Below are 26,519 nucleotides of genomic sequence, written 5' to 3'. Positions count from 1 at the left end.
CCTGACAATGCCTACTATGCCTATTTGTTCAAACAAGGTATGATATTCCCTAATATGTATTATGCTGTCACTCAAACTCAGGGGGCGTAATCTATTTCTATACTATAAAAGCACCAGAGCTGCATGACCCATAAGTTATTCAACTGTGACCTTACACACTGGTTTACAGTCGTAGCATGTGATACATGAGGGGTTTCTTTTAACTCTGTAGACATTAGTGAAATGCTGTATTCATGAACCTGATGGAGTTTAGACACAGTAGTGACACATACAGTGTCGAGTAAAAGCGAGCTGTGCCTAGCCGATCGAGTAACTCATCAATACGAGGCATTGGGTACGCATCGAATTTAGACACCGCATTGACTTTTCTATAGTCTACACCGAACCGGACCGACCCGTCGGCCTAGGGTACCAAGACCACCGGGCTGCTCCAGTCACAGTGGAACTCCTCGACGATGCCCATTTCGAGCATGGCCTCGAGTTCTTCCCGAACCACTTTTTTCTTGTCCTCGGGTAACCTGTAAGGGCAGCGACGCACTACCACCCCCGGGGGCATCTCAATGTGGTGCTCTATGAGGTTGGTGCGGCCAGGCAGGGGCGAGAACATGTCCGAAAACTTGGTCTGCAACTGGGCAACCTCCGCGAGTTGGGTCGGGGAGAGGTGGTCTCCACAGGGGACCGGAGAGGTACGCGATGCCAATGTTCCCTTTTGAACCTCCGGCCCCAGCTCCGCCTTCTCCAGAACCACCGACACCAATGCCACGGGGACCTCCTCGTTCCAGAGTTTGAGCAGGTTGAGGTGGTAAATCTGTAGTGCCCCACCCCTATCCATTCGCCTCACCTCATAGTCAATGTCCCCGACTCGCTGTGTGACCTCAAAGGGTCCTTGCCACTTGGCGACCAATTTGGAGCTCAATGTGGACAATAGTACGAGTACTTTATCTCCCAGTGCGAACTCCCTTAGGCGCGTACCCTTGTCGTACAGGCGGGTCTGTCGTTCTTGGGCCTGCCGCAAATTCTCCTGTGTTAGGTGAGTGAGTGTGTGAAGTTTTGCGCGCAGGTCAATAGCGTATTGGATTTTGTTTTTACTTTGTGAAGGTCCCTCCTGCCAATTTTCCCGCAGCACATCTAGAATGCCGAGCGGCTTACGCCCATATAACAATTCAAATGGGGAGAACTCCATGGAAGCTTGGGGGACCTCTCGCACTGCAATGAGCAAGGGTTCGAGCCATTTATCCCAATTACGTGCGTCCTCACTTAAGGATTTTTTAATTATGTTCTTGAGGGTGCGATTGAACCGTTCCATGAAACCGTCCATTTGTAGGTGATACACGCTGGTGCGGATTGGCTTAATACCCAAGAACCCATACAGTTCGTTCAGTATACGTGACATAAACGAGGTGCCTTGGTCAGTCAGAATCTCTTTCAGGATTCCAACTCGGGAGATAACGCAGAAGAGTGCCTCTGCAATACTGCGTGCTGAGATATTGCGACGAGGCACTGCTTCCGGGTATTGCATTGCATAGTCCTCTAGAACTAATATAAAGCGGTACCCTTGTGTTGACCGATCTAATGGCCCGATGAGATCCATCCCAATTCTTTCGAACGGGGTCTCGATTAATGGTAGAGGGTGCAAAGATGCTTTTGGAATGGCCGCTGGATTTACTAACTGGCATTCGCGGCATGCCGTACACCACCTACGGACATCGCCGCGAATCCCCGGCCAGTAGAATCGGGCCATTATTTGGGCTAGTGTTTTATCCTGTCCTACGTGTCCAGCCATGGGATTAAAGTGAGCCGCCTGGAATACCAATTCCCGGCGGCTCTTTGGAATTAAAAGCTGCGTGACTCACTCTTTAGTCTGAGTGTCCTGCGTCACTCGGTATAATCTATCCTTCATAATCGCGAAGTAGGGAAAGGACAGCGTGGCGTTTGGCTGGAGCGTTTGACCATCGATTACTCTCACTTGGTCAAACGCATGCCACAGAGTCTCGTCTCGCGACTGCTCTTATGGAAAATCCACGAGGGATTCCCCAATAGAGAGAAGAGGAGCCGGCGGCTCCTCACTCTTGCGCGGAGCTGACGTAGACGGCTCTGTGACAGCTGCTCCTGCCAACGCAACACCGGGACCTCCCCCTGTTAACTTATGGCAGGACCCACTGTCCACTAAATGTGTCAATAAATCCCAAAATCCCAGCCAATCTGTCCCCAAAATTATTGAGTGGGTAAGGCGAGGATTAACTGCCGCCTTCACTATAAATTTTTCCCCTAGAAACAAAATGTGGACCGACACTAGAGGGTAGTTGTGAACATCCCCGTGCACACACAACACCTTCGCCAATTGTGCTCCCCCCAATGCCTCGTCTTACACCAGGCTTTGGGGGATTGAGGTCTGATTACAGCCAGAATCCACCAACGCCTGATATGTATCCCCTTGGATACTCACCGGTATGCGATACACTCTGGCCCGATCGAGGGTGGCTCCTGGCATGTCGGGGATCCGAACCACCGCGCCCACCTCCATTACTGAGCACTGCTGTTGGAGGTGGCCCAGCTCCCCGCAGCGCCAGCAAACCGGCCCGGGCTTCCTCTCTGCACTAGTGATCTGGGGCTCACTCACCTGAGGGGGGGGGAGAGACAGACACAGAAGGGAGACACGGGAGGGCACCGCGGGTGCGGCGGGCCAGCTGAGGTGGCGCCGGCCCCCGTCTCCGCGGTGGGGGAATGGGGCGAGGAGGAGACACAGAAGGAGGGGGGAGAGAGAGAGAAGAAAGAAGAGAAAAGGTCGTCTGTTCAAGTTCAAGTTCAAGTGTACTTTATTGTCAAAAATCTATGTAACAGGGTTAGCACAGAAGTTTGAAATTGCGTTTGACCAGTCTCCAATGTGCAAGTTTAACTAAGCATACATATACTATTGATAAAAATCACCCACCCACCCACACACACACACACTGCAGTAAAACACACACACACTGCAGTGAAAACACACACACACACACACACACTGTGCAATAATAAGACATACTGATGGACAATAAATACACACACACACACACACACACACTGCAGTAAAACACACACACACTGCAGTGAAAACACACACACACACACACTGTGCAATAATAAGACATACTGATGGACAATAAATACACACACACACACACACACACACAGCAGCAGCAGCAGAGAGTACAATCAGTCGTCGTAAAGGTAGAGTCCTGCAGTATAGATGCAGTATATAAGGTGCGAAGGATAAGGTGCAAGGGCATGGTGAATAAATGTTCATGGAATGTTCTTGGTATCTTTGGAATGTTCATGTAGTTTTCCTCAGTGAGTTAAGGAGTCTGACAGCTTGTGGAAAGAAGCTGTTTCCCAGTCTGCTTGTGCGGCACCTGCCATCGGGACAGCCGCCAAATGGTCCTCCGCCAGCTCGATTGCCTGATCCAGCGACGCCAGGCGGTGGCACTGGACCCACTCTGCGGTTCCTGCTGGTAAACGCGCTATGAACTGTTCCAGTACCACCTGGTCGATGAGTCCCTCAGCGTCATGGTTGTCGGCCATCAACCACTGCCAGCAGGCGTCCCGGAGTTGCTGGCCGAACGCGAACGGCCGGCCGACTTCCTCCAAGCGCAAAGCGCGGAAGCGCTGATGTTGTTGCTCGGGGGTGCGTCCCACCCGCTGGAGGACGGCCCGGCGAAGGTCCAGGTATGCCAGCCGGCGGTCAGCGGGGAGCTGTAGCGTGGCTCTCCTGTTAGTAGAGGGAGGAGGCGCGCCGCGCGCTGTTCCACCGGCCACCCCAAGATCTCTGCTACCTGCTCAAAGAGCGTGAGGAATGCCTCAGGGTCGTCCTGCGGGCCCATCTTCGTGAGGGCCCGCGACGGTGGAGATGGTGGACCCCGCCAACGCGAAGAGGTGCCGGAACGCCCGACGATCTTCCTGTTGTGCCAGCACCAGGGCCTCGAGCCGTTGTTTTTGCTCCTTTCGGAGGGCGAGCAGCGCCTGGTGCTGGCTCTGTTGGGCCATGGTGAGGACGTGGATCAGGTCGGCGAAGGGGGAGGACTCCATGGGGCTGTTCTCTTCTGTGCTCTCCCGGGTTCCGGCACCACTGTGACAGTTCATGTAGGTGGGTGGAGCACAGAAGGACGGCAGGCCAGAACTGAGTTCACAAAATTCTCTTTTATTCAGCTTTTCAGCATTCATATATACTCTCACACACGCTCAGACACACGCACACACATCAGCCGTCTGGTTCGGGAGAGAGCCCCCTCTGCTCTCGTTCTCTCTCCTTAAATAGGGCGCGGTCACTGGGAAGACACACAAACACATTAATTAATGACAGGTGTAGTGATTCTGCCATTTACCTTCCCTGACTCCGCCCTCCTGTCACAGACCGATGCTTGACCACACCCCCGCTGCCACACGGGGATTGTTAGCAGAATTACAATTTCAAAATAGGTTTTAAAATGGACAGTATACTGCCAGTGCACATGCACACACATATTACAAAACTTCACGAGTCTCAGGGCGGAGTATACTTCCATGGACATGGCTTCTCACAACACAGACACAAACATGCACATGGCTGTCTCCAAAGTATTCACGATTTTCTGCTGTTACACAAGCTGAATGCATGTATAATTCGGCTTTATTGTCACACCATTCTGGTCTTGAGTGAAACCACAGCTAATCTTACAGGAACCAATTCATTATCATGGCCTGGAGTAAAAGAAATGCTTTCACTGGGAGGAAATTTCACCAGTATTGTGTCTTTAAAGCAGAAAAGGGGACAAAAACTCATCAAATGGCGTGAATATTGTGATACTTGGATGAGGTTACTGACCACATTTTTAACCAGCGATTTACTAATTGTATTGGAATATATTTTAACATAACCTCCCAACCCTGACAATGCCTACTATGCCTATTTGTTCAAACAAGGTATGATATTACCTCATATGTATTATGCTGTCACTCAAACTCAGGGGGCGTAATCTATTTCTATACTATAAAAGCACTAGAGCTGCGTGACCCATAAGTTATTCAACTGTGACCTTACACACTGGTTTACAGTCGTAGCATGTGATACATGAGGGGTTTCTTTTAGCTCTGTAGGCATTAGTGAAATGCTGTATTCATGAACCTGATGGAGTTTAACCAATCTGATCGCTGTGTGAATTTCTCCTGTCCAGAGAGATCTGTATCTCCTGCTGCTTATATCTTTCTGTACGTGTGTTCAGCTGGTGTGGTTCTTCTAACAGTGTGTGGAAATCTGCTCGTCATCATCTCTGTTTTTCACTTCAAGCAGCTTCACACACCAACAAACACACTAGTGTTCTCTCTGGCCGTGTCGGATTTCTTCGTTGGTGCTTTTCTAATGCCGCCGATATTGATCTGGATAATCGAGTCATGCTGGATATTTGGGAGAGACGTCTGTCTCTACCTTTTAATGATTTCTGGTTTCATCACAGTCGTGTCCATCTATAATATTGCTCTGATTGCTGTGGATCGATATTTGGCTCTCTCAAACCCCTTTCTCTACATGAACCATGTCTCTGTGAGGATCACTCGTGTTGTAATTGTTTTTGACTGGGGTGTAGTGATGGTCTATAACTTGGCACTCTTATATTTCAATGGAATCTTCATGAATGTTTTACTGTGTCCTGGAGAGTGTTTTTACTTTCTAAATGAGGTTTGGTCTGTAATTGATATTGTATTTTCATTTATCTTTCCACTTTCTGTCATAATCATATTGTATACTCGGGTTTTTGTGATTGCTAAGAAACATGCCACTGCGATCAGAGAGCTTAATAATCACACACGGCCTGAAACACAGAAAATCACATCACACTCGATGAAATCTGAGAGAAAAGCAGCTAAAGTCCTCGGCATTTTAGTTTCTGTATTTCTGGTGTGTTTACTTCCATATTTTATTTATAGCTTATTAGGTGATGTTATTGAAGTCCAGCAAGAAATTGTTCATCCAATCATTTTCATAATTTGTCTTAATTCCACCATTAATCCATTTATTTATGCTCTGTTTTACCCGTGGTTCAGGAGGTGCATTAAATTAATTATCACTCTGCAAATATTCCAAACAGACTCTGCATTAATCAATGTATTTTCATAAACAGCTGGGGCTTTCTTTGTTTGTTTTTTTGTTTTGTTTTAATTCCACCTGATCATGTTCCCAAATATTGCTGTTAACCTAGTAACAGAGGACGTAAAGGGAACATTAGAATTTGGTTCTCTGAAGGTTAGGTTATAACCAAACCAAAAACTACCATTTAAAGAACGTTCCCTTTGGTTACAGCAAAAACCAAACAAAGGCTAACGTTCCTTGAACTTTTAGGGAACCACTCATATGAAACGTTAGCCACTAGTTTTACTGCTACCACCACACAACATTATGCTTGGCTGTTTTTTGGTTGTTCTGAGATCCAGTGCTGACAGTTTTTGTTTCCTTGATATTTTACACTAGGCCAGCCTAGTGTGACATCATTTATTAATTTCTCCTGTTCATTTTTATGGTAGGGGTAAATTGGACCAAAGTGCAAATAGAGTAAAATACAAAAAGCTATGATATTTGTTTTAAATTCAGTGAAATGGAGACATACACAAAAGTAGGTCTAACTTACAAAGAGTGCAAAGAGTACCATACAAAGTGAATTATATTGCAAGTTGCATTCCAAACGTGGTTCCCCATTCATTGTGTGTGTGGTAGGCAAGAGCCTAATTACCTGATAATGCAAGCCATTGGTAGGCTGCTATTAAGATTCCACATATTAAATGGCTGATTAGCTGGCCATTGCATTTTATCTTTTGCAAACTTGTTTAAAGACAACATTATTGGTGCTGGATTTGGTGGACCCCTTGCATTTGTGGCCTTAAAAAACAATATTTCAAATTATATCCCGCAGTACAACAGTTTTTTCCCCCTAATGATTTGGTATGTTCTCTCCTTTTTCTCTTGGCTATGAAAAACTGTGTGCATATCACTGTATTAGTGCAGCCTTCATTCATTGTTTCTCCATTCATTGTTTTTATAGCACATTAATTGAACCAAAGCTGAAATAGAAAGAGTAAAGTAGGCTACAATAAAATAAGTACAGATGTCTCAAGTTCTTTTAAGTTGTTTTAAATTCAGTGAAATGCAGACACACATAAGTAGGCCAAGAGCCTATTTACTTGATAATGACAGCCATTGTTAGGCTACTGCTATTCAGATTACACACATTAAATGGCTGATTAGCTGGCCATTGCATTTTATCTTTTGCAAACTGGTTTAAATACAACATTTATTGATGCTGGGCTTTGTGGACCCATTGTATTTGTGGCCTTAAAAAACAATATTTCATTTTTTATCCTGCAGTACAACACAGTTTTTTCCCCTAATGACTTGGTATGTTCTCTCCTTGTTTCGCTTGGCTATGAAAAACAGTGAGCATATCACTGTATTAGTGCAGCCCACAGACCTAAAGTAAACTATAGACCCCTTTCACTGACGTCACCCGAAACCTGAAGTAAACAGACCCTGCGCCATTTTGGAAGACCAACAAACTCGTGATTAGGGCAGCGGTATGTGAACCCACGAGAATAAAGTGGAGTGGCAAACGACTTAAACAAATAAATCTGAGCTGTTTTATTTATGATTTATTGGCCCAACAGTAGACTTGGATGAAACCTGTGTGAGACTAGGCAAAAAACTGTGGATATAATGGATAAGTCTGTGCATGATCTGCAGACACTTTGAGGTAAGCAAACGCAAGAAATTCAAATTTAAAACATGCTAAATTGGCCTCAAGTTGATAACTGTATGAGGAGCAAGCCTCCCAGACTTCTACAATTTAATAATAATAATAATAATAATAATAATAATAATAATAATAATAATTTAGGATGGTTTGGGGCTTGCTCTCCCTCCTATTATATAAATAAAACATAGTTGTTGTGTAGGCATATATCATAAATACATATGTATAATTTGGATAAATTAACCTAAATTATGGATACCTTAATAGTAACAAAAAGTATTAATTTTTCAACTGAAAAGATATATTATTAAAAGATAAATATCAACAAGATTACCTTGGCCATAACTATGTGTAGGTTATTCTGAATAACAGCTGTAATATCACGAACCAAGCCACTAACAACATAATTGTAAGCCTGTAGCCCTTTGTAGGCTTTCAAGTCACCAGCAGTGTAGGCACTGGGTGTAAACAACAAATAGTTTACAATGTCTGGGTAGCAAACAGATGGCAGAATTGGTGTCCGGTCCTCCTTATGTATCTGACACGGAGAAATAATATAAATCGTGCTGCCTACCAGATTAGTCGTCTGTTTTATTGTATCAGTACTAGTATCACTTACTATACTCATCAGTCATAGATTAGTCCAGTACAACATGACCAGCTTGCTTTTTTGACTGTCGCAAGTTTTTTCAGGCTGGTACAGTCAAAAATTGAAAAAAGTTTTGGCCTACTAAACTAGTCATCGATTCTACTAGTGTATTAATTGGAGTCGACATGAAACCATTCAGTAAAAACTTTAAACCAGTACAATCTCTTCTTCAAAGTTTCATCAAATGGTTTTATTTATGCACTTAAAGCTCATAATACTGTATAACTTTGGTCGAGTAAAAACACGGAGCAAAAACATGGCTGAATCCTGAATGACTCCTATTTGTTTAAATAGGGGACTACATAGGTGGCAAAATGTAGTTTCTTTTTCCCTGCCATGGAAGCGCACTTGTAGTGGTGTGTCGTTCACGAACGAACCGTTCTTTTTGAACGAGTCTTTGAAGTGAACGACTAGAACTAGTTCACGCTGCCTCTCGTTCTCGGTCGTTCGCGAATCAGCAGTCTCTGCTCGCTGGCAGCAGGGCGGTCGCTGAATCTCGGTCGTTGGCGAATCAGCAGGATCTGTTCAGTAGCAGAAGGGCGTCCAACTTGCATTTTGATCTGTGCAGAGCAGCGCCACTTTACTTCTTTAAGGGCTATCTGAGCCCTATTATCAGAGCGTTGACACATGCCAGATCTTTAGTTTACAATTTAGAGCTCTCACTCAGCAATACTTTTCAGTTCACAGCGAACGAGCTCAGCAGTTCGCGAACGAACGAACAGCCAGCAGCCAGCCTGCCTGCTGCCATACTGGGCTGGGCGCATAGCAACGGTTTCCATGACTGTGATAAACAATGAAGAACGTGGCTCTGGAGATCGCGGCATACTGTGTTCGTTTTTTTAATGTTAATGCAATTTGTAATAAAGTGGTTTGTTCTTTGTAATGAGCGTTGCTGTTGAATATGAGCAAAATGGGTGTTACTTAAGGGGCGGCACGGTGGTGTAGTGGTTAGCGCTGTCGCCTCACAGCAAGAAGGTCCTGGGTTCGAGCCCCGGGGCCGGCGAGGGCCTTTCTGTGCGGAGTTTGCATGTTCTCCCCGTGTCCGCGTGGGTTTCCTCCGGGTGCTCCGGTTTCCCCCACAGTCCAAAGACATGCAGGTTAGGTTAACTGGTGACTTTAAATTGACCGTCGGTGTGAGTGTGAATGGTTGTCTGTGTCTATGTGTCAGCCCTGTGATGACCTGGCGACTTGTCCAGGGTGTACCCCGCCTTTCGCCCGTAGTCAGCTGGGATAGGCTCCAGCTTGCCTGCGACCCTGTAGAAGGATAAAGCGGCTAGAGATAATCAGATGAGATGAGATGGGTGTTACTTAATGGGTTTGAACAACTGCATGAAACAGTCTCTTGCTCGAACAGCTGGAAAAGGTCTCGCTAGACGTGACGTCAATCGAATGTTCGTGCATAACAACCGTTTCCATGTCCATGACCAGGCCAAACAATGAATGATCATGAATGCAGCAGAGAGACATCGCAGGCTACTGTTCGCTGAATACGATGACTTGTAAAGTTGTTTATTCTCTGAAATGAGTGTTGCTGTTAAATAAGCAATTTTTTTTTTGCTTAATGGGTTTGAGAGAACAACTGCATAGCCGGCAGACCATGGCTCTACTAAAATAAATATAATAAATATAAAAACAGCTTTATTCTCATCTACATTTAATTAACTTTCAGAGCTTTGTTTATGTAGTCTTTTTCAGATAATGCTAGGATAATGTTTTTCTTCCATCTTTTTCTCAAGCACATTGTAATGTATGAAAATCTATTGTGGATGGCACCTCTGCCACCTCTCGTTCACTCAAGATGAACTAAACTTCGGACGACAGCCATTGTTGTGCTGCTTTGGTGTGACGTCATCAAAATGAACGAGTGAACGAACTGAACGAACGAATTTCTTTGCTGAACTGACCGACATGAACGAACTGGCGGAAATGAATCGCCATGTCCCACCAATACGCACTTGTATACCGAGGAGGAAAGCAATTTGCATTACAGCCGTGAGGCGGCTCGGCTCAGTTTTCCCTTTCAGGCGCTCTCGTTTTCTGTTAGAATTTGGTAAAGAAAAAAAAATATATATATATATATATTATTTACCAGCTTACCGGGTCCATTAACATAAATCTGACAGCTGACAAGGTCAGGATATAAACGAACGTTTGCGTTAAACTGTGTGCTTGGATTCACATAATTTTTTCTGAGTCTTATCATATGGGTCAAACCCATCAATCACAGCCAGTTTCTCCACATACCATGCCCTTTCTGCAACTGGTAATGTACTCACATAACCCGAATTATCATCCATCGTGTCACTTTACTCTCGCTCGTACTTTGTTTTATATTGTGAGTGCATGTACTTGGTCTTCCAATATGGCGCCTAACAAAATCTTGCGGCGCGGTGACGTCATGTGAAAGGGGTCTATACTGGCAGTCGGTCACATGGTACCGGAATCTGCAGCCACCGTTTTTGGCTACCCCAGACTTTACTCCAGACTTCACACAGCAAACTGTTATTGCTGTGTAGCCTATAAAAAAATCAGCATGCAATGTGAAAATCCCTCCGAAAATAAATAAAATACTGTTAAACAACTCACAGCTGAGTTAGTCTGGGGTAAGATGGCGTCCAGTTTCCACCTAGTGTTTAGAACAGGCGCTGCCAGTCTAGTTCATTTTAGGTCTGTGGTGCAGCCTTCATTCATTGTTTCTCCATGCATTGTTTTTATAGCACATTAATTGAACCAAAGCTGAAATAGAAAGAGTAAAGTACGCTACAATAAAATTAAGTATATATGTCGCAAGTTGTATTAAGTCAAGTAGACTACAATAAAAAATAAAATGTAGATGTCTCAATAAGTATTTCAAACTGAGTTTTAAATTCACACAAAAAACTAGACCAAGAGCAATTAAGCTTAGCCTACTTGCTAATGACAGCCATTCAGAGGCACATGAAATGGCTGGGCTATTAAAGCCATTGTGTGTGCATTCTGGCTTTTGGAAACTGCTTCAACCAGTTTTTGTTTTTGTAACTGACAAAGCTGCTACAGCAACACTTTGCAAATTCAATAGATTGCCATATAACTCATGAGTTAACGTACACAACGGCATATTATTGTAGCAGTGGACTGAAATTATTAATCTACAAAATATGCAGTATGCCTTTAAGGCTACATCCACACGACAACGGCAAAGAGATGTTATTTAAAAATATATCGCGTCCAAATGGGCAACGGTCAGTAAAATATCAGGTCCATATGGCAACGCAATGCTTGCTGAAAACGATGCAATACACATGCCACACCTCTAGGGGCGCTGTAAGACGGTCCCTTCGGAGACACCAGAACAATAGAAGAAGTAAGGACGCATGCGCATAAACTATTATGCGCGAGACTTCATATTAGCCACAAAGTCAGAAAAATCTGTTCGTAAAATTACATTATAAAGACCAAATACAATGAAAAGTATTTTTCCAGTCTCACCTGTGAAAGGTAATCCCATGTGATCTCGTTTGGACGGCAAACCTGTTGGTACAGTTAAACGCAGCTAATCTTTATTCTCCGCTTTGACCTATCCAATATGGCGGCGAGGATGACGTATGATTCTACACGGAAGGCGGCGTCTTTAATGGTCCGGAATAAATTGAATGCTACACGTTGATGGATTAATTTTTTTTTCTCACCTGTGAAAGGTAATCCCATGTGATCTTGTTTGGATGGTAAACCTGTTGGTACAGTTAAACGCAGCACATGAATCTTTATTCTCCGCTTTGACCTATCCAATATGGCGGCGAGGATGACATATGATTCTACGCGGAAGGCGGCATCTTTAATGGTCCGGAATAAATTGAATGCTACACGTTGATGGATTAATTTGCTCTTCTACGCCCTTTTTGAGGAATGTATTGTAGGACTAAAACCAACATCTGAAGAGGTGAGATCGCTCCTTTTTTTCCCTATTTTTGCTGGCGGGATTGACTCTGCCCTAACTCACTCTCTCTCTCTCTCTCACTTTGCACCATTACACAATAAATATTCACAGTGAAAATATTTTGTAAGCGCGTTTCATGAACCAAGTTATAGGATTTGTTGACAACTCGCATCGAGTTCGTTACACTTCTACCCGGCGTGAAGCACTCACAGTCATGTGGTTGTGACATCATTGTAAACAAATCCGTTCTACTCATCCAGACGACTTCACAATGGCAACATTGCCAGATCTTTCCACTCTGGAACCCGTTCTCAAAAAGATTGCGTTTTGGGCACCCAAAACGCCAGTGCCATGTGGATGCCAGGCCTAAACGATAAGCAATTGTATCGGAGTCACCTGAATCCGTTGCCGTGTGGACAGGGCCTAAGACTGCCTCACGTGTGTGATGTCACGTCCTGTAATAGCCATGGTTAGAGAGCTCATTGGAAATGAGAGGACAACTGGATGTTTACATTTTTGCAGAGGTCTTTTTTTTCCCCTGTACACTAAACGAAAAGTCTAATGGCACAGCAATTCAGCATGCATCTATTTGAAAACGTTTCACCTTACGCCTACAGCAAGATCAACTGAAGGTATGTTGATAGTACAGCCATTTATTTAGCATGTTAGCTACCATGATGCCATCCTTTATGGAAAGAATCAAACTCTGCACTACAGTGAATTGTTATTACTAGAGTAATGCTGTAGTGCAGAACAGAATTACTACAGCGTTAGTGCAGTAAATGCTATAGTTTGGATAAAAATAAATGGCATACTGCAACGGCTCTGTACTTTAATGCAGAGGGCAATTTCGTGGACAGGAAACACTGCCGTCCTGCCGCAAGAAAAAATGTATTGTTTTCGCACAAGGGATATCTGCCTCTTGTTAGGACTTGGACTGTTTTGGCCTCTAGAGGCCACTGTTATTTCCTTTTCGTGTCTTGTTTATTTTGGCCTCTAGAGGCCGCCACTGTTCCTGTGTTTTGTGTTTTTGTTAATTGCCTGTTAGTCCTAATTATCTTCACCTGTGTCCTTAATTAGTTTGTGTATTTATACCCCTGAGTTCAGTCCTCTTGTCACGGAGTCTTTGTGCTGTTATGTTTATCTCCAGTTTCCTTTGTACTGTGTTTTGTGGATCTTCTGAGCTTTTGCATTTTTGCCTTTTTCTTTTTGAATTATACTCTTTGTTTTTGTTTTTTTTGTTTTGCCCTGGATTGTATATAGTGTACATAGTATAAATAAACCTTTTGTTACTTTTTCTACTTCCGCCTCATGCCTCTGCATTTGAGTCATTCCCCTGGTGGCCTAGTGGGGGTTTGCTGGATCATCACACCAACGAACCAGGTTCGAATCCCAGCAAAACCCTAACAGAAAGACTCCGTCATGACCGACTCAGCAGAGGCTGCTTCAACTGTCTACCCGGCCAACCTTCAGGGAATTATGGCAGCTTTGACACGCTTCGGAGCGACCATGGACGTACGCTCACCAGCCAACGTGAGGCCCTTGCTCGCCACGAGGAACTGCTTCAGCAAATTGGGAAAACCCTGGCACAGCTGACTTCTCTGCCTGCATCTCCTGCTCCTGATCCAGTTCCTGCTCCTGATCCAGCTCCCACTCCTGCTCCAGTGCCTCCTGCCATGCTGCCTTCTTCACCTCGCGAACCCAGCCTTCCTGCACCACAGAGGTATGACGGCAAGCACAGTGAGTGCCGAGAGTTCCTTACCCAGTGTCAACTCACCTTTGAGCTTCAGCCTACCACCTACACTACGGATCGCCGCAAGATTGCCTTTGTGATCACCTTATTAGCTGGTAAGGTGCGAGCCTGGGCTACTGCTATCTGGCAAAGACAGGGACCTGAGTGCTTTGATTTCCAGCTGTTTTCTGAAGAGATGCTTCGGGTCTTCGATCAGGCAGACATCAGTACCGACGCAGCCCGAAAGCTCATGTCCATCCGGCAAGGAGGAAGCGTCGCAGATTACGCCATCTCGTTCCGAACACTCGCAGCAGTAAGTGGATGGAACGAGACTGCCCTGGTGTCAGCCTTCCACCATGGTCTGTCTGACCCCATCAAGGACGGTCTGGCCTCTATTGGATGCCCAAGTGACCTCGAAACCCTCATCTCACATGCTATTCGTCTGGACAACAGGATGAGAGAACGCCACCAAGCCTTGAGCCCCCCCAGCCTCCCTACCTCTACCTGGAGACCATCTACCTCCTTCAGTGACTGTCCAGAACCCATGCAAGTGGGTCGTACTCGCCTCTCCGCATCTGAGAGGGAGCGCAGAAGGAGGGACAAGTGCTGCATCTACTGTGGCAAGCCTGGTCACTTCCGAGCATCATGTCCCGAACTCTTGGGAAAAGGACCACCCCGTCCAGCCGAGGGAGGGTTGTGACGGGGCCTACCCTCTCTCCCGGACTCCCTGGTCAAGGAATCTACATCCCGGTCTCCATCTCCTGGGGTGAGTCTGTCCACTCTTGTCAAGCTTTGATAGACTCAGGGGCAGCTGGGAACTTTATGGATATTCACTTCGCCCAAAGCATCAATATACCTACTGCACCTCTTGAAGTCCCTCTGTCTGTGTCTGCCCTCGATGGCCAAGCGTTAGGTGATGGAAGAGTCACCCAAGTTACTTCTCCAGTCTTCCTCCAGTCTCAAGGTCACAAGGAAGAAATATCCCTGCACCTGATTCCTTCACCTGAGTTCCCAGTTATTCTAGGCCTTCCTTGGCTTATTCGCCACAACCCTTGCATAGACTGGGTAACAAGCCAGGTTGTGGAATGGGGCCCTGCATGCCATGCCTCTTGTCTGCTCTCTAGCTCTCCTGTGTCTCCTGCCGAGCCCCCTGATCTCACCGAGTTATCTCAAGTTCCCACAGAGTACTGGGATCTCAAGGAAGTATTCAGCAAGAGCAGGGCCGCCGTTCTTCCTCCGCACCGGGCCTACGACTGTGCCATCGACTTGCTCCCTGGGACTACCCCTCCTCGTGGCAGACTGTTTTCCCTCTCTCAGCCAGAACGCAAGGCTATGGAGGAATACCTCAAAGACGCCCTGGTCTCTGGGTTCATTCGACCCTCCACCTCACCTGCTGGTGCCGGCTTCTTCTTTGTCGGCAAGAAGGATGGGGGGCTTCGACCATGTATTGACTACAGGGGCCTGAACAAGATCACTGTGCGCAACCGATATCCCCTTCCGCTGATGTCCACTGCTTTCGACCTGCTCCAAGGCGCCACCGTCTTCACCAAGTTGGACCTACGGAACGCATACCACCTCATCCGTATCCGACAGGGAGACGAGTGGAAGACTGCCTTTAACACCCCGTCTGGGCACTACGAATACCAGGTGATGCCCTTCGGACTCACCAACGCACCAGCTGTTTTTCAGGCCCTAATCAACGATGTCTTAAGGGACATGATTAACCTGTACGTCTTTGTCTACCTCGATGACATCCTTATCTTTTCCAAGACCATGCAGGAGCACCGCCACCATGTCCGCCAGGTTCTCCAGAGGCTGCTACAGAACAATCTGTTCGCCAAGGCCCAGAAATGCGAATTTCATGTTCCCGAGGTCTCCTTTCTGGGATTTATTGTACGGACAGGCCAACTCCAAATGGACCCTGCCAAGACCCTGGCCATCCGGGACTGGCCTACTCCCGAGTCCGTTAAGGAGGTTCAGCGGTTCTTAGGATTCGCTAACTTCTACCGCAAGTTCATCAGGAACTTCAGTTCTGTGGCAGCACCCATGTCAGACCTCACCAAAGGGACAGGTGGATCTTATGGCTGGTCTCCTCAGGCAGAAAAGGCGTTCAAAGACCTCAAGGCCCGCTTCTGCACGGCACCCATTCTGGTCCTCCCGGACACCTCCCAACCATTCATCGTGGAGGTGGACGCCTCGGACAGTGGTGTTGGCGCGGTACTCTCTCAACGTTCGGAAGGAAAGCTGCACCCCTGCGCTTACTTCTCCCACCGCCTGAGTCCTGCGGAGTCCCGGTACGATGTGGGGGATCGAGAACTGTTAGCAGTCAAACTGGCCCTTGAGGAGTGGAGGCACTGGCTGGAGGGAGCGCAACATCCATTCCTAGTTTGGACTGACCACAAGAACCTGGAGTACCTCCAGCAAGCCAAGAGACTGAACCCTCGACAGGCTAGGTGGGCCCTGTTTTTCAGTCGGTTTGACTTCACCCTCTCGTACCGTCCCGGCTCCAAGAACACCAAACCTGACGCACTGTCCAGGCTGTTCTCTGCCACTAACAGGGAGAATGAAGTCGGGCCTATTATCCCGGTGTCCCGGATTGTGGCCCCTGTCCGCTGGGGTATTGAGGAGGCTGTTCGATGAGCCCAACGCCAGGACCCCGGTCCTGGGACGGGGCCACCGGGCCTCTTGTACGTCCCACATCAAGCCCGGGCCAAGGTTCTCCAGTGGGGTCACTCTTCCCCTCTCACCGCCCACCCGGGAGCTCGGAGGACCCTGGACTTCCTGAAAAGACGCTTCTGGTGGCCTAACATGGAGCAGGAAGTAAGGTCATTTGTCCTGTCCTGTGAGGTTTGCACCAGAACCAAGAACCCACGACAGCGTCCCCAGGGTCTCCTGCATCCTCTGACCATTCCCTGGCGTCCCTGGTCCCACGTGGCAGTCGACTTCATCACGGGTCTCCCTGAGTCACAAGGTAACATGGTCATTTTGGTCATTGTTGACAGATTCTCCAAGGCCTGCCGCTTCATACCTCTGTGCAAACTCCCCTCTGCTCTTGAAACAGCGAAACTTATATTTAATCATGTCTTCCGAGTCTTTGGTCTTCCACAGGACATCGTCTCAGACCGAGGGCCCCAGTTCTCCTCCCGAGTGTGGCACGGGTTCTGCAAGGTCATCGGAGCCACTGCCAGCCTCTCCTCTGGGTTTCACCCACAGTCCAATGGTCAGACGGAGAGGCTCAACCAGGACCTGGAAACCACCCTGCGAGGCCTGGCTATGGATAACCCGACATCATGGAGCACCTGGCTGCCATGGGCAGAGTACGCCCACAACACCCTGCAGTCATCGGCCACCAAGCTGTCGCCATTCCAGTGCCAATTCGGGTTCCAGCCACCTCTGTTCCCGGACCAGGAGGAGGACGCGGGGGTGCCCTCAGTCAACCAATATGTGAGACGGTGTCGCAAGACCTGGAGCAAGGTCAGGAAGACCCTCATACAGACCTCCAGAACCAACCAGACTCAGGCCAACCGCCACAGAAGACCTGCACACACTTTCCGCCCTGGGCAGCAGGTTTGGCTGTCCACTAAGGACCTTCCGCTGCGGGTGGAGAACCGCAAGCTTGCTCCTCGCTACATTGGCCCCTTCAAGGTGGTGCGCAGGGTGAACCCTGTCTCCTACCGGCTCCAGTTGCCCCGGACTCTGAGGATCAACCCCACTTTCCATGTTTCCCTGTTACGGCCTGTACTGACGTCTACGTATGCCCCTGCCCCTAGGAACCCCCCACCCCCCCGCATCTTCCAGGGGCAGACTGTGTTCACTGTGCATCGCCTGCTTGACTCCCGCCGGGTCCGCGGCGGGTTGCAATATCTGGTGGACTGGGAGGGCTATGGTCCTGAGGAGCGCTGCTGGGTTCCTGCTCGGGATGTCCTAGATAAAGAACTGTGTCGGGACTTCCATTCGGCCCATCCGGATCGCCCTGGGAACGTCAGGAGACGCTCCTAGAGGGGGGGGTCCTGTTAGGACTTGGACTGTTTTGGCCTCTAGAGGCCACTGTTATTTCCTTTTCGTGTCTTGTTTATTTTGGCCTCTAGAGGCCGCCACTGTTCCTGTGTTTTGTGTTTTTGTTAATTGCCTGTTAGTCCTAATTATCTTCACCTGTGTCCTTAATTAGTTTGTGTATTTATACCCCTGAGTTCAGTCCTCTTGTCACGGAGTCTTTGTGCTGTTATGTTTATCTCCAGTTTCCTTTGTACTGTGTTTTGTGGATCTTCTGAGCTTTTGCATTTTTGCCTTTTTCTTTTTGAATTATACTCTTTGTTTTTGTTTTTTTTGTTTTGCCCTGGATTGTAAATAGTGTACATAGTATAAATAAACCTTTTGTTACTTTTTCTACTTCCGCCTCACGCCTCTGCATTTGAGTCATTCCCCTGGTGGCCTAGTGGGGGTTTGCTGGATCATCACACCAACGAACCAGGTTCGAATCCCAGCAAAACCCTAACACCTCTATATTTACTTGAATAAATGGTTGTTGTTGCAAACTTTATGCGGTAGGCTATGTGGGTAGAAAATAGAAATGTATTTTTAGAATGTGGTAGTTTTATATCATGAGAGGGTTCTATGGAAGTCATTTGTTAACATTTTACTATCTAAACATTTGTATCGCAATGACCGCCCTCCTCAGTTTGAAATGAACATAGACTGCTGATTGGCCACCAGGTTGCCTGACATGGTGGGGGTGTGGCTGTGAAGACATGGATAATTGGGTTGATCGCAATGAACAGAATCAATTGCTGCTATCTTCGGACGCAGAGAGCACCTTTTGCTTCGACAGCTTCTACTTTGACGACAAAGCTTTGGATTCTATACACGACTGGGATTCACTCTTGAAAAGGTAAGATTCATTTTATTGTGGTTGTATAAAGGCTAGTTTATATACACTGTCTCAGGCTGGAGCTTCACTGGATGTGGTGCGCTACGCTTAGTCAAGTTGAGTCAAAATACATGAAGCTGAAAAATAATGGGCTATTTTTAGAATGTTCTCTGTGCTGCCTTTTCTGGTGTAGCTAATTCCATTGATTATAGTTAAGACTTTAATATTATAGTAATAATACTATAATAGCTACTATAAAAGCTAATTCCATTGATTATAGTTAAGTCGTTGACTTAATGCATCCATTGTAGTCCCAGCTGCAGACACAAGTTGCCAACAAGTAATTGCAGAATATTTTATCTGCAACAGACCATTCTTTTGTTACACATTTGTTTTGCTTTCCTGCTCGATTGAATGCAATGCTACTGTCATGTTTGTCTCACACATTCTTACCTCATCCCCAGTTTTAATCCTGTGTGTATTTTTTCAAGTGCAAGTATGGTTGTAAACTGAAACACTGTGCTTAAATTTATGTTGTTGTTGTAATGTTGTATTTAAATTGTCCCCGCTTTTCATTGCAACAGGTGCACATTGTTTGGATGGTATTGCATTGCAGCCAATGAGTTCAAAGAGGTTGGCCAGACAGATCTACACAAAGGAATGGAAGAGGGCGCGGCGAGAGGTGTTGAATGTGCGAGCACTGGTGCGTGCCCAGCTGGATGCAGGAGATGCAGCAAACAGGGCAGAGGAGTCTGCGCAAGATGCAGCAAGCAGGGAAGAGCAGGCTGCACGAGATGCAGCAAGGACAGGCCAGGCTCTGCAAGAAGCAGAGCAACAACGTCATGGACCTCAACACATGCCAGAGATACAACCGGCGGAGATTGAAGAACAGCCTGAGTTCATGGCAGAGCCAACAAGTTCGGTCAGCAGCTCGGAGCAGGACAGCAGCAGTCCCTCAACCCATGTCAGTCCAGCACCCAGCCGTCGGACATTGGAAGAGTCGTACATTGAGGAACAAACATCATCCAACCCAGTTGAGGGTACATTTGCTTTGAATTTTATATTTACTATCTGATTACAAGTTCTTAACCAAGAAAGCAAACACTAACAATTTTCTTTTCAAGAACTTCAGGAATGACCCATGGCGAAGAGGAGGGGGCTTCAGGCATGGCTGCCGTAATATGGCGTAAGTACTTCATACACACTTGTTGTTGTTCACACAGGAAAAGTGTATTGGGTATAAAACTAAAATGAATTTCATCTCAATTTTACCTGTAGTCCTGGAGGAACAAAAGAGGCTCCTATTGAGGATGACGGATGACACAAAAAGAAGTAAGTACTATATACACGCATTTTCACATATGAGAAGTATATTATGTTCAAAAACTAAAATGAATTCTATCACAAATGTACCTAGCCATGGAAGAGCACATGGGGCGAATGACTAGGAGAATGGAGGCTATGGAGAGGAGGATGGAGGCTATGGAAAGGAGGATGGAGGGTATGGAGAGGAGGTCAGAGACATTGGAGGCTGCTGTGGTCTCGAACCCGCCTCAGCCTCCTCTGCAGGAAGATGTGCTGTTGGGCCTATGCAGCACAGTGGAGGAGCTAGACAGGAGTCTGGCTCAACCAGAAAGAAGGAACCAAATGGTAATTAATTGGACATAATTATATATGAAATAAATTGTCATTGGTAATGTATTGATTTGGCTAATGAAAGTAGACCACATAAGCTCTCCAAATTCATTTTCATTGTATACTTATGTTTTTCTTGTTTTTGTTTGTTTTTTTGTAGAAACGTTTCCTTGAAAGCCTGGGAGGGGCGAATCCGGGGGCAGCCATTCGTCGCATTCTACGCCAGGTGGCTACCAACAATGTCCTGGCGCAGTACAGCCTGAGGGGGAGGAGAGCAAAAAAGCCTTTCCAGAACTTAACCCTTTGCAAAATTATAACGGGTAAGTGTTCATACATTTTTCAAATCAGTGTTATGCCAAGTTTGACTGAGATTTAAATGTGTAACTTTTTTTTTTACTTCTATTTGTAGAGGCCTGCATGCAGAACTTGCCTGGCAAGAAGGTAGCTGATATTGAGGAGTGCATTGGGCATGCACTGAAGTTTGCACCACACAGACGGTAAATTAAACTTAAGTCTTTCTTTTATCAATCGCTGAATATTCACAATAATTAAATGAAATGTTGGCACTAAGTTGGTGTTAAACATTTTGTTTCTTATTCTTTTTAGGTCAGCTGGTCCTCAAGATTGAAGACGTACACCAACTTCAATGCACACGCACCCGTTTTTGGCATTTCTAAAATTTTTCTTATTTTTTGCCTTTATTGTATTTTATTAAGAAATGGTTTCATAATTGTCTATAGTTGTCAGATGTTTTATAATGTATAATAATGTTGCACTGTGTTGCTGATGTCCTTACCAATGTTGTATTCTTGATATTTTTTTCTATTAAACTTTCTAGTCCTGCAACATTTTCCTGGTTATTCATCACTGCTTATATGTTCTGAAGTAAATAGTTGTCATGCAACCAAAACTTTTACAATGAATTACATACTACAGAAATATGACAACATTATGGTGAGGGAAAGAACATTGGGGGAACACTGAGGGAACCAAACATGTAACCAGCAAGGTTACCAGAATGTTGTAGGGGAACCTTGTGGGAACCAACACATAATAAACAAGGTTGGGGGAACATCAGGAGCACGTCTAGGGAACCAAACATGTAACCAACAAGGTTATGGGAACAATATGGAAACGTTGAGGGAACAAACATGACATGAACAAGGATAAAGGGACGGTGTGAGAATGGTGAGGGAACCAAATGGGAACCACATGAGTAACGTTCTGGGAACCAAAATTAAACTTTCCTGCCAACCAAGTGACAACCTAAACAGAACCAAAAATGACTTTCAGGGAACGTAGCCAGAACCAAACTGGAACCAAAGGCTCGTGTTCCAGGAACATTCTGGGAACCAAAAATTGTTTCTTCTCCCTTGTCCAGCACTGCTGCCATGTCAGGGTCCATGTGGACCCTCTTGAGCCACATATATTAATTGGAGCATAGTTTTATGCCTGATGCCCTTCCTGCCACAACCCTCATTTCTGGGCTCAGGAAACAACCATTCACACCTATGGACAATAAGTAGCCAGTTAACCTAATTGCATGTCTTTGGACTGTGGGGGAAACCAGAGCACCCAGAGGAAACCCATGCTGACATGGGGAGAACATGCAAACTCCACACAGAAAGACCCCCGTTGGCCACTGGGCTCGAACCCAGAACCTTCTTGGGATGAGGCAACAGTGATAACCACTGCACCACTGTGCCACCCTAAATATTGCTGTTATATGTTATATTGCTAAGATAAATATAATTTCAGTTTGAGCTGGTCCACGGGCCTGAGGCACAGATAGCGGTGATGTACTACTTCTTCCAGTGGGGGGAGGGAGGGGGAAGCAGCAGGCCAGCAGGATCTGTGGCCTGAGATGGGTGGTGGGGGTCTGTGGAAGCAGAGGAGTGGTTGAGCACTGGTATGTGAATGGAGAGCAAAGCCAGGAAAAATGAATGGTAAAGAGTTACACCTGTGAGTGATTACCCATGAATGGGCATTGTGTTGCTGTCAGCAGCATGTGAGTGGAGTGTTGGAGGGGAAAAGGAGGGGAGAGATGAGAGCCACAGGTCAGAGAGAGAAAGCCAAGAACAGCACTGTGTGTGTGTTTCTCAGAGTGAAACTGTGAAATCTTTAGCACTGAAAAATGCAAGTAAAAAGAATAAACGACCTTTGGATTTGCTTGCCTGCTTTTGGCCACTTCACTCGCTGAACCCACAGTCCACACTGGCTAATGTGAACTAAATCAACAATGCATTGGCAGATTTTATTTAATATTAGTGAACACAACACATTCCACACTTACAGTTGTGGTCAGAAGTTTACATATTTATATGTAAAAAAAATATGGCCAGGCTTATACGGTAAGTCAAGTCCATGCCAAGGGAAAAAAAACAAACAAATTTAATTGAACTCTACCAATTCTACCATGAAGAGTTGTGAAATATCCAACCAGAATTCTGCCAGAAGCTTGTTCAGGGTAAACAAAAATGTTTGGTCACGGTGAATCTTGTGAAGGGACATTTTTCCCAAATATTAGGTGTGCTGTATGTATATTTTGACCCTGTGTGTATAATTTTGACTCTGTGTTGATTTAAAAAAAAAAAAAAAAAGAAAATTCAAACTTGTGCACCAAATTCTCGTGTTTTTTTTTTTTTTTATCAAACATGTATGCTGTACATTCTGCCACAGAAAAAGAACAGTTCAAAGAAATTACTGAAAGCCCAAATATTGCCATGACATTCATGTCACTGTATATAAACTTCCAAACACAACTGTACCTTGACAGAAAGCAAGGGCCCCCCAACAGTGCACTCAAGATAATGTAAGCTCTGGGAAGGGCCAGGATTTCCAGGAAGTGTCAGTTAATATCAGAATCCATAACACCTGCATGAGTCATCAGAAATGGGAAGAAATGGGACAGAAGGATTTAAGTTTCCTTAAAGCCAGATAACACCACTGCCTTGTTGGTTTTGAACAAAACCCCTACTTGTACTTTGTCCGTGTTACGGCAAGGGCCTAAAAGAATAATTTAGATTGCCAGAATAAAACACTCATCTCATCTCATTATCTCTAGCCGTTTTATCCTGTTCTACAGGGTCTCAGGCGAGCTGGATCCTATCCCAGCTGACTACGGGCGAAAGGCGGGGTACACCCTGGACAAGTCGCCAGGTCATCACAGGGCTGACACATAGGCACAGACAACCATTCACACTCACATTCACACCTACGGTCAATTTAGAGTCACCACTTAACCTAACCTGCATGTCTTTGGGGGAAACCGGAGCACCCGGAGGAAACCCACGCGGACACGGGGAGAACATGCAAACTCCGCACAGAAAGGCCCTCGCCGGCCACGGGGCTCAAACCTGGACCGTCTTGCTGTGAGGTGACAGCGCTAACCACTACACCACCGTGCCGCCCCAGAATAAAACGCTATGCAACATTATTTAACACGTAATACAGAAGCAGAATTTCTTTTTCATGACAGATGGCCTGAGATACTTGAGTCACTATGCTACTGAAACAAATAGTGTTGAGATTTTATCCCAGCAACACTTCTTACTAATGATAACTGTACTGAATATAGCAATTATACACAAAAAAGCCGAAATATAGCAATATGTTCCTTTATCATATGTGGAGGCGGCACGGTGGTGTAGTGGTTAGCGCTGTCGCCTCACAGCAAGAAGGTCCAGGTTCGAGCCCCGTGGCTGGCGAGGGCCTTTCTGTGAGGAGTTTGCATGTTCTCCCCGTGTCCGCGTGGGTTTCCTCCGGGTGCTCCGGTTTCCCCCACAGTCCAAAGACAAGCAGGTTAGGTTAACTGGTGACTCTAAATTGAGCGTAGGTGTGAATGTGAGTGTGAATGGTTGTCTGTCTATGTGTCAGCCCTGTGATGACCTGGCGACTTGTCCAGGGTGTACCCCGCCTTTCGCCCATAGTCAGCTGAGATAGGCTCCAGCTTGCCTGCGACCCTGTAGAAGGATAAAGCGGCTAGAGATGATGAGATGAGATCATATGTGGAGAATTTTTTTTGATAGCAGAGCCCCATACTTAAGAGAATACGGTAATACATCGACTTGATTTTTGATGGCTTGACCATGTGGAATCTGTGTGTACAAACGTGTACCACCACAGGGAGCCCAATCATAAGTACAAGGCAACGTCTCTCATAAACACGACCACTGGACAACAAAATTTGTATCTTTATTTAAACAAGACTGAAGGAGTGTTTTTTATACAGTGCTTATTTTTAATTTGCTTTTTAAAAAATGATGTGGAATTATTTACAAACACATTTTATGGAAAATATTCACAACAGTTTCATATAAAACTAGTGTCTCAGGGGTACAACCACAATTAATTAATTAATTAATTAATTAATTAATTAATTAATTAATTAATTAATTGATTGATTAAAAATAGGTTATCTAATATCCTAATTGTGGCTCCTATTTATGATGATCATACTGCATCAAATACTGTGTCTAAGATCATGGCATGTTAGCTGGCATGTTTTTGGATAGTATTTCAGATGGCAGTGTGGCAGTTTGCATGAAGAGACACAGCCACTCACTCACTATCACGTAATGATTTATTCTGAAAATGTGTTTGTCATCCTTTTCCACACTTATTCTTGATCTACAAGCCAGGTTTTCTCAGGATAAGCACTTTTTTTGCTGTGTAGTTGTTCGACAGATTTGCATACTGATTGGCTATAATAATAATAATAATAATAACAAGTGTTGCCAGGCAAACAGACCTCGCGTGGTAGCACCAATGACTTGACCCGCCTGATATTTGACCCCCAACCACAAAGAAACTATGAGAGATACCCCATCATGTAGCATATCAATGGAAGCAGAATTGAAAGATGAACAATTTGGATTTGGTTTGAAGTAAATATGATGAATATGAAGGAAGATATCGCAAAAAAATTATTTTGACCTTTTTGGTGACCTTAACCTTGAACGGATGACCCTTAAAATATTGGAGGTTATATTTGAGACCAATACCCATCTATCCTGCAAGTTTCATGATGATTGGTCCAGCAATTTTTCCATAATGTTGATAACAAAATAACAAAGAAACAAACAAAGAAACCCCACCAAAAACAATACCTCGCCACCTGGTGGACTCCGTCCCAGGCAAGGTAATAATAATATATACAGTATGTGTCCACAACTTACATATCATTTGATGTTTTGGAATTAAGATACAAAAAGATAACTGTGTTCTGCTAAAGGTAGAGATTCATTTAGTAAAAACGGGGATTGTTAGCAGAATTACAATTTCAAAATAGGTTTTAAAATGAACAGTATACTGCCAGTGCATACGCACACACATATTACAAAACTTCACGAGTCTCAGGGCGGAGTATGCTTCCGTGGACATGGCTTCTCACAACACGGACATGGACATGCACATGGCTGTCTCCAAAGTATTCACGATTTTCTGCTGTTACACAAGCTGAATGCATGTATACTCTGACTTTATTGTCACACCACTCTGGTCTTGAGTGAAACCACAGCTAATCTTACAGTAACCAATTCATTATCATGGCCTGGAGTGAAAGAAATGCTTTCACTGGGAGGAAATTTCACCAGTATTGTGTCTTTGAAGCAGAAAAGGTGACAAAAACTCATCAAATGACATGAATATTGTGATACTTGGATGAGGTTACTGACCACATTTTTAACCAGGGAATTAGTAATTGTATTTGAATATATTTTAAAGTAACCTCCCAACCCTGACAATGCCTACTTTGCCTATTTGTTCAAACAAGGTATGATATTCCCTCATATGTATTATGCTGTCACTCAAACTCAGGGGGCGTAATCTATTTCTATACTATAAAAGCACCAGAGCTGCATGACCCAAAAATTATTCAACTGTGACCTTACACACTGGTTTACAGTTGTAGCATGTGATACATGAGGGGTTTCTTTTAGCTCTGTAGGCATTAGTGAAATGCTGTATTC

General features: G+C 45.3%; 1 protein-coding gene across 1 annotated transcript; it reads left to right on the top strand.

The window, feature by feature from the left end:
• Window positions 1–5,134: 5,134 nt before the first annotated feature.
• LOC132871300 (trace amine-associated receptor 13c-like) lies at window positions 5,135–6,127 on the top strand. Its single transcript, XM_060905418.1, has one exon. It carries the CDS (start codon window positions 5,135–5,137, stop codon window positions 6,125–6,127), a length of 993 nt encoding a protein of 330 aa, XP_060761401.1.
• The last annotated feature ends 20,392 nt before the right edge of the window (window positions 6,128–26,519 follow it).

Source organism: Neoarius graeffei, chromosome 2 (assembly GCF_027579695.1).
Source record: "Neoarius graeffei isolate fNeoGra1 chromosome 2, fNeoGra1.pri, whole genome shotgun sequence".
In the NCBI taxonomy this organism is placed as follows: domain Eukaryota; kingdom Metazoa; phylum Chordata; class Actinopteri; order Siluriformes; family Ariidae; genus Neoarius; species Neoarius graeffei.
This window is presented reverse-complemented; position numbering and strand designations above follow the sequence as displayed.

Bases quoted from the DNA above. Each gene is read 5' to 3' on its own strand.
- LOC132871300 (XM_060905418.1), top strand. From the start codon at position 5,135: ATGAACCTGATGGAGTTTAACCAATCTGATCGCTGTGTGAATTTCTCC.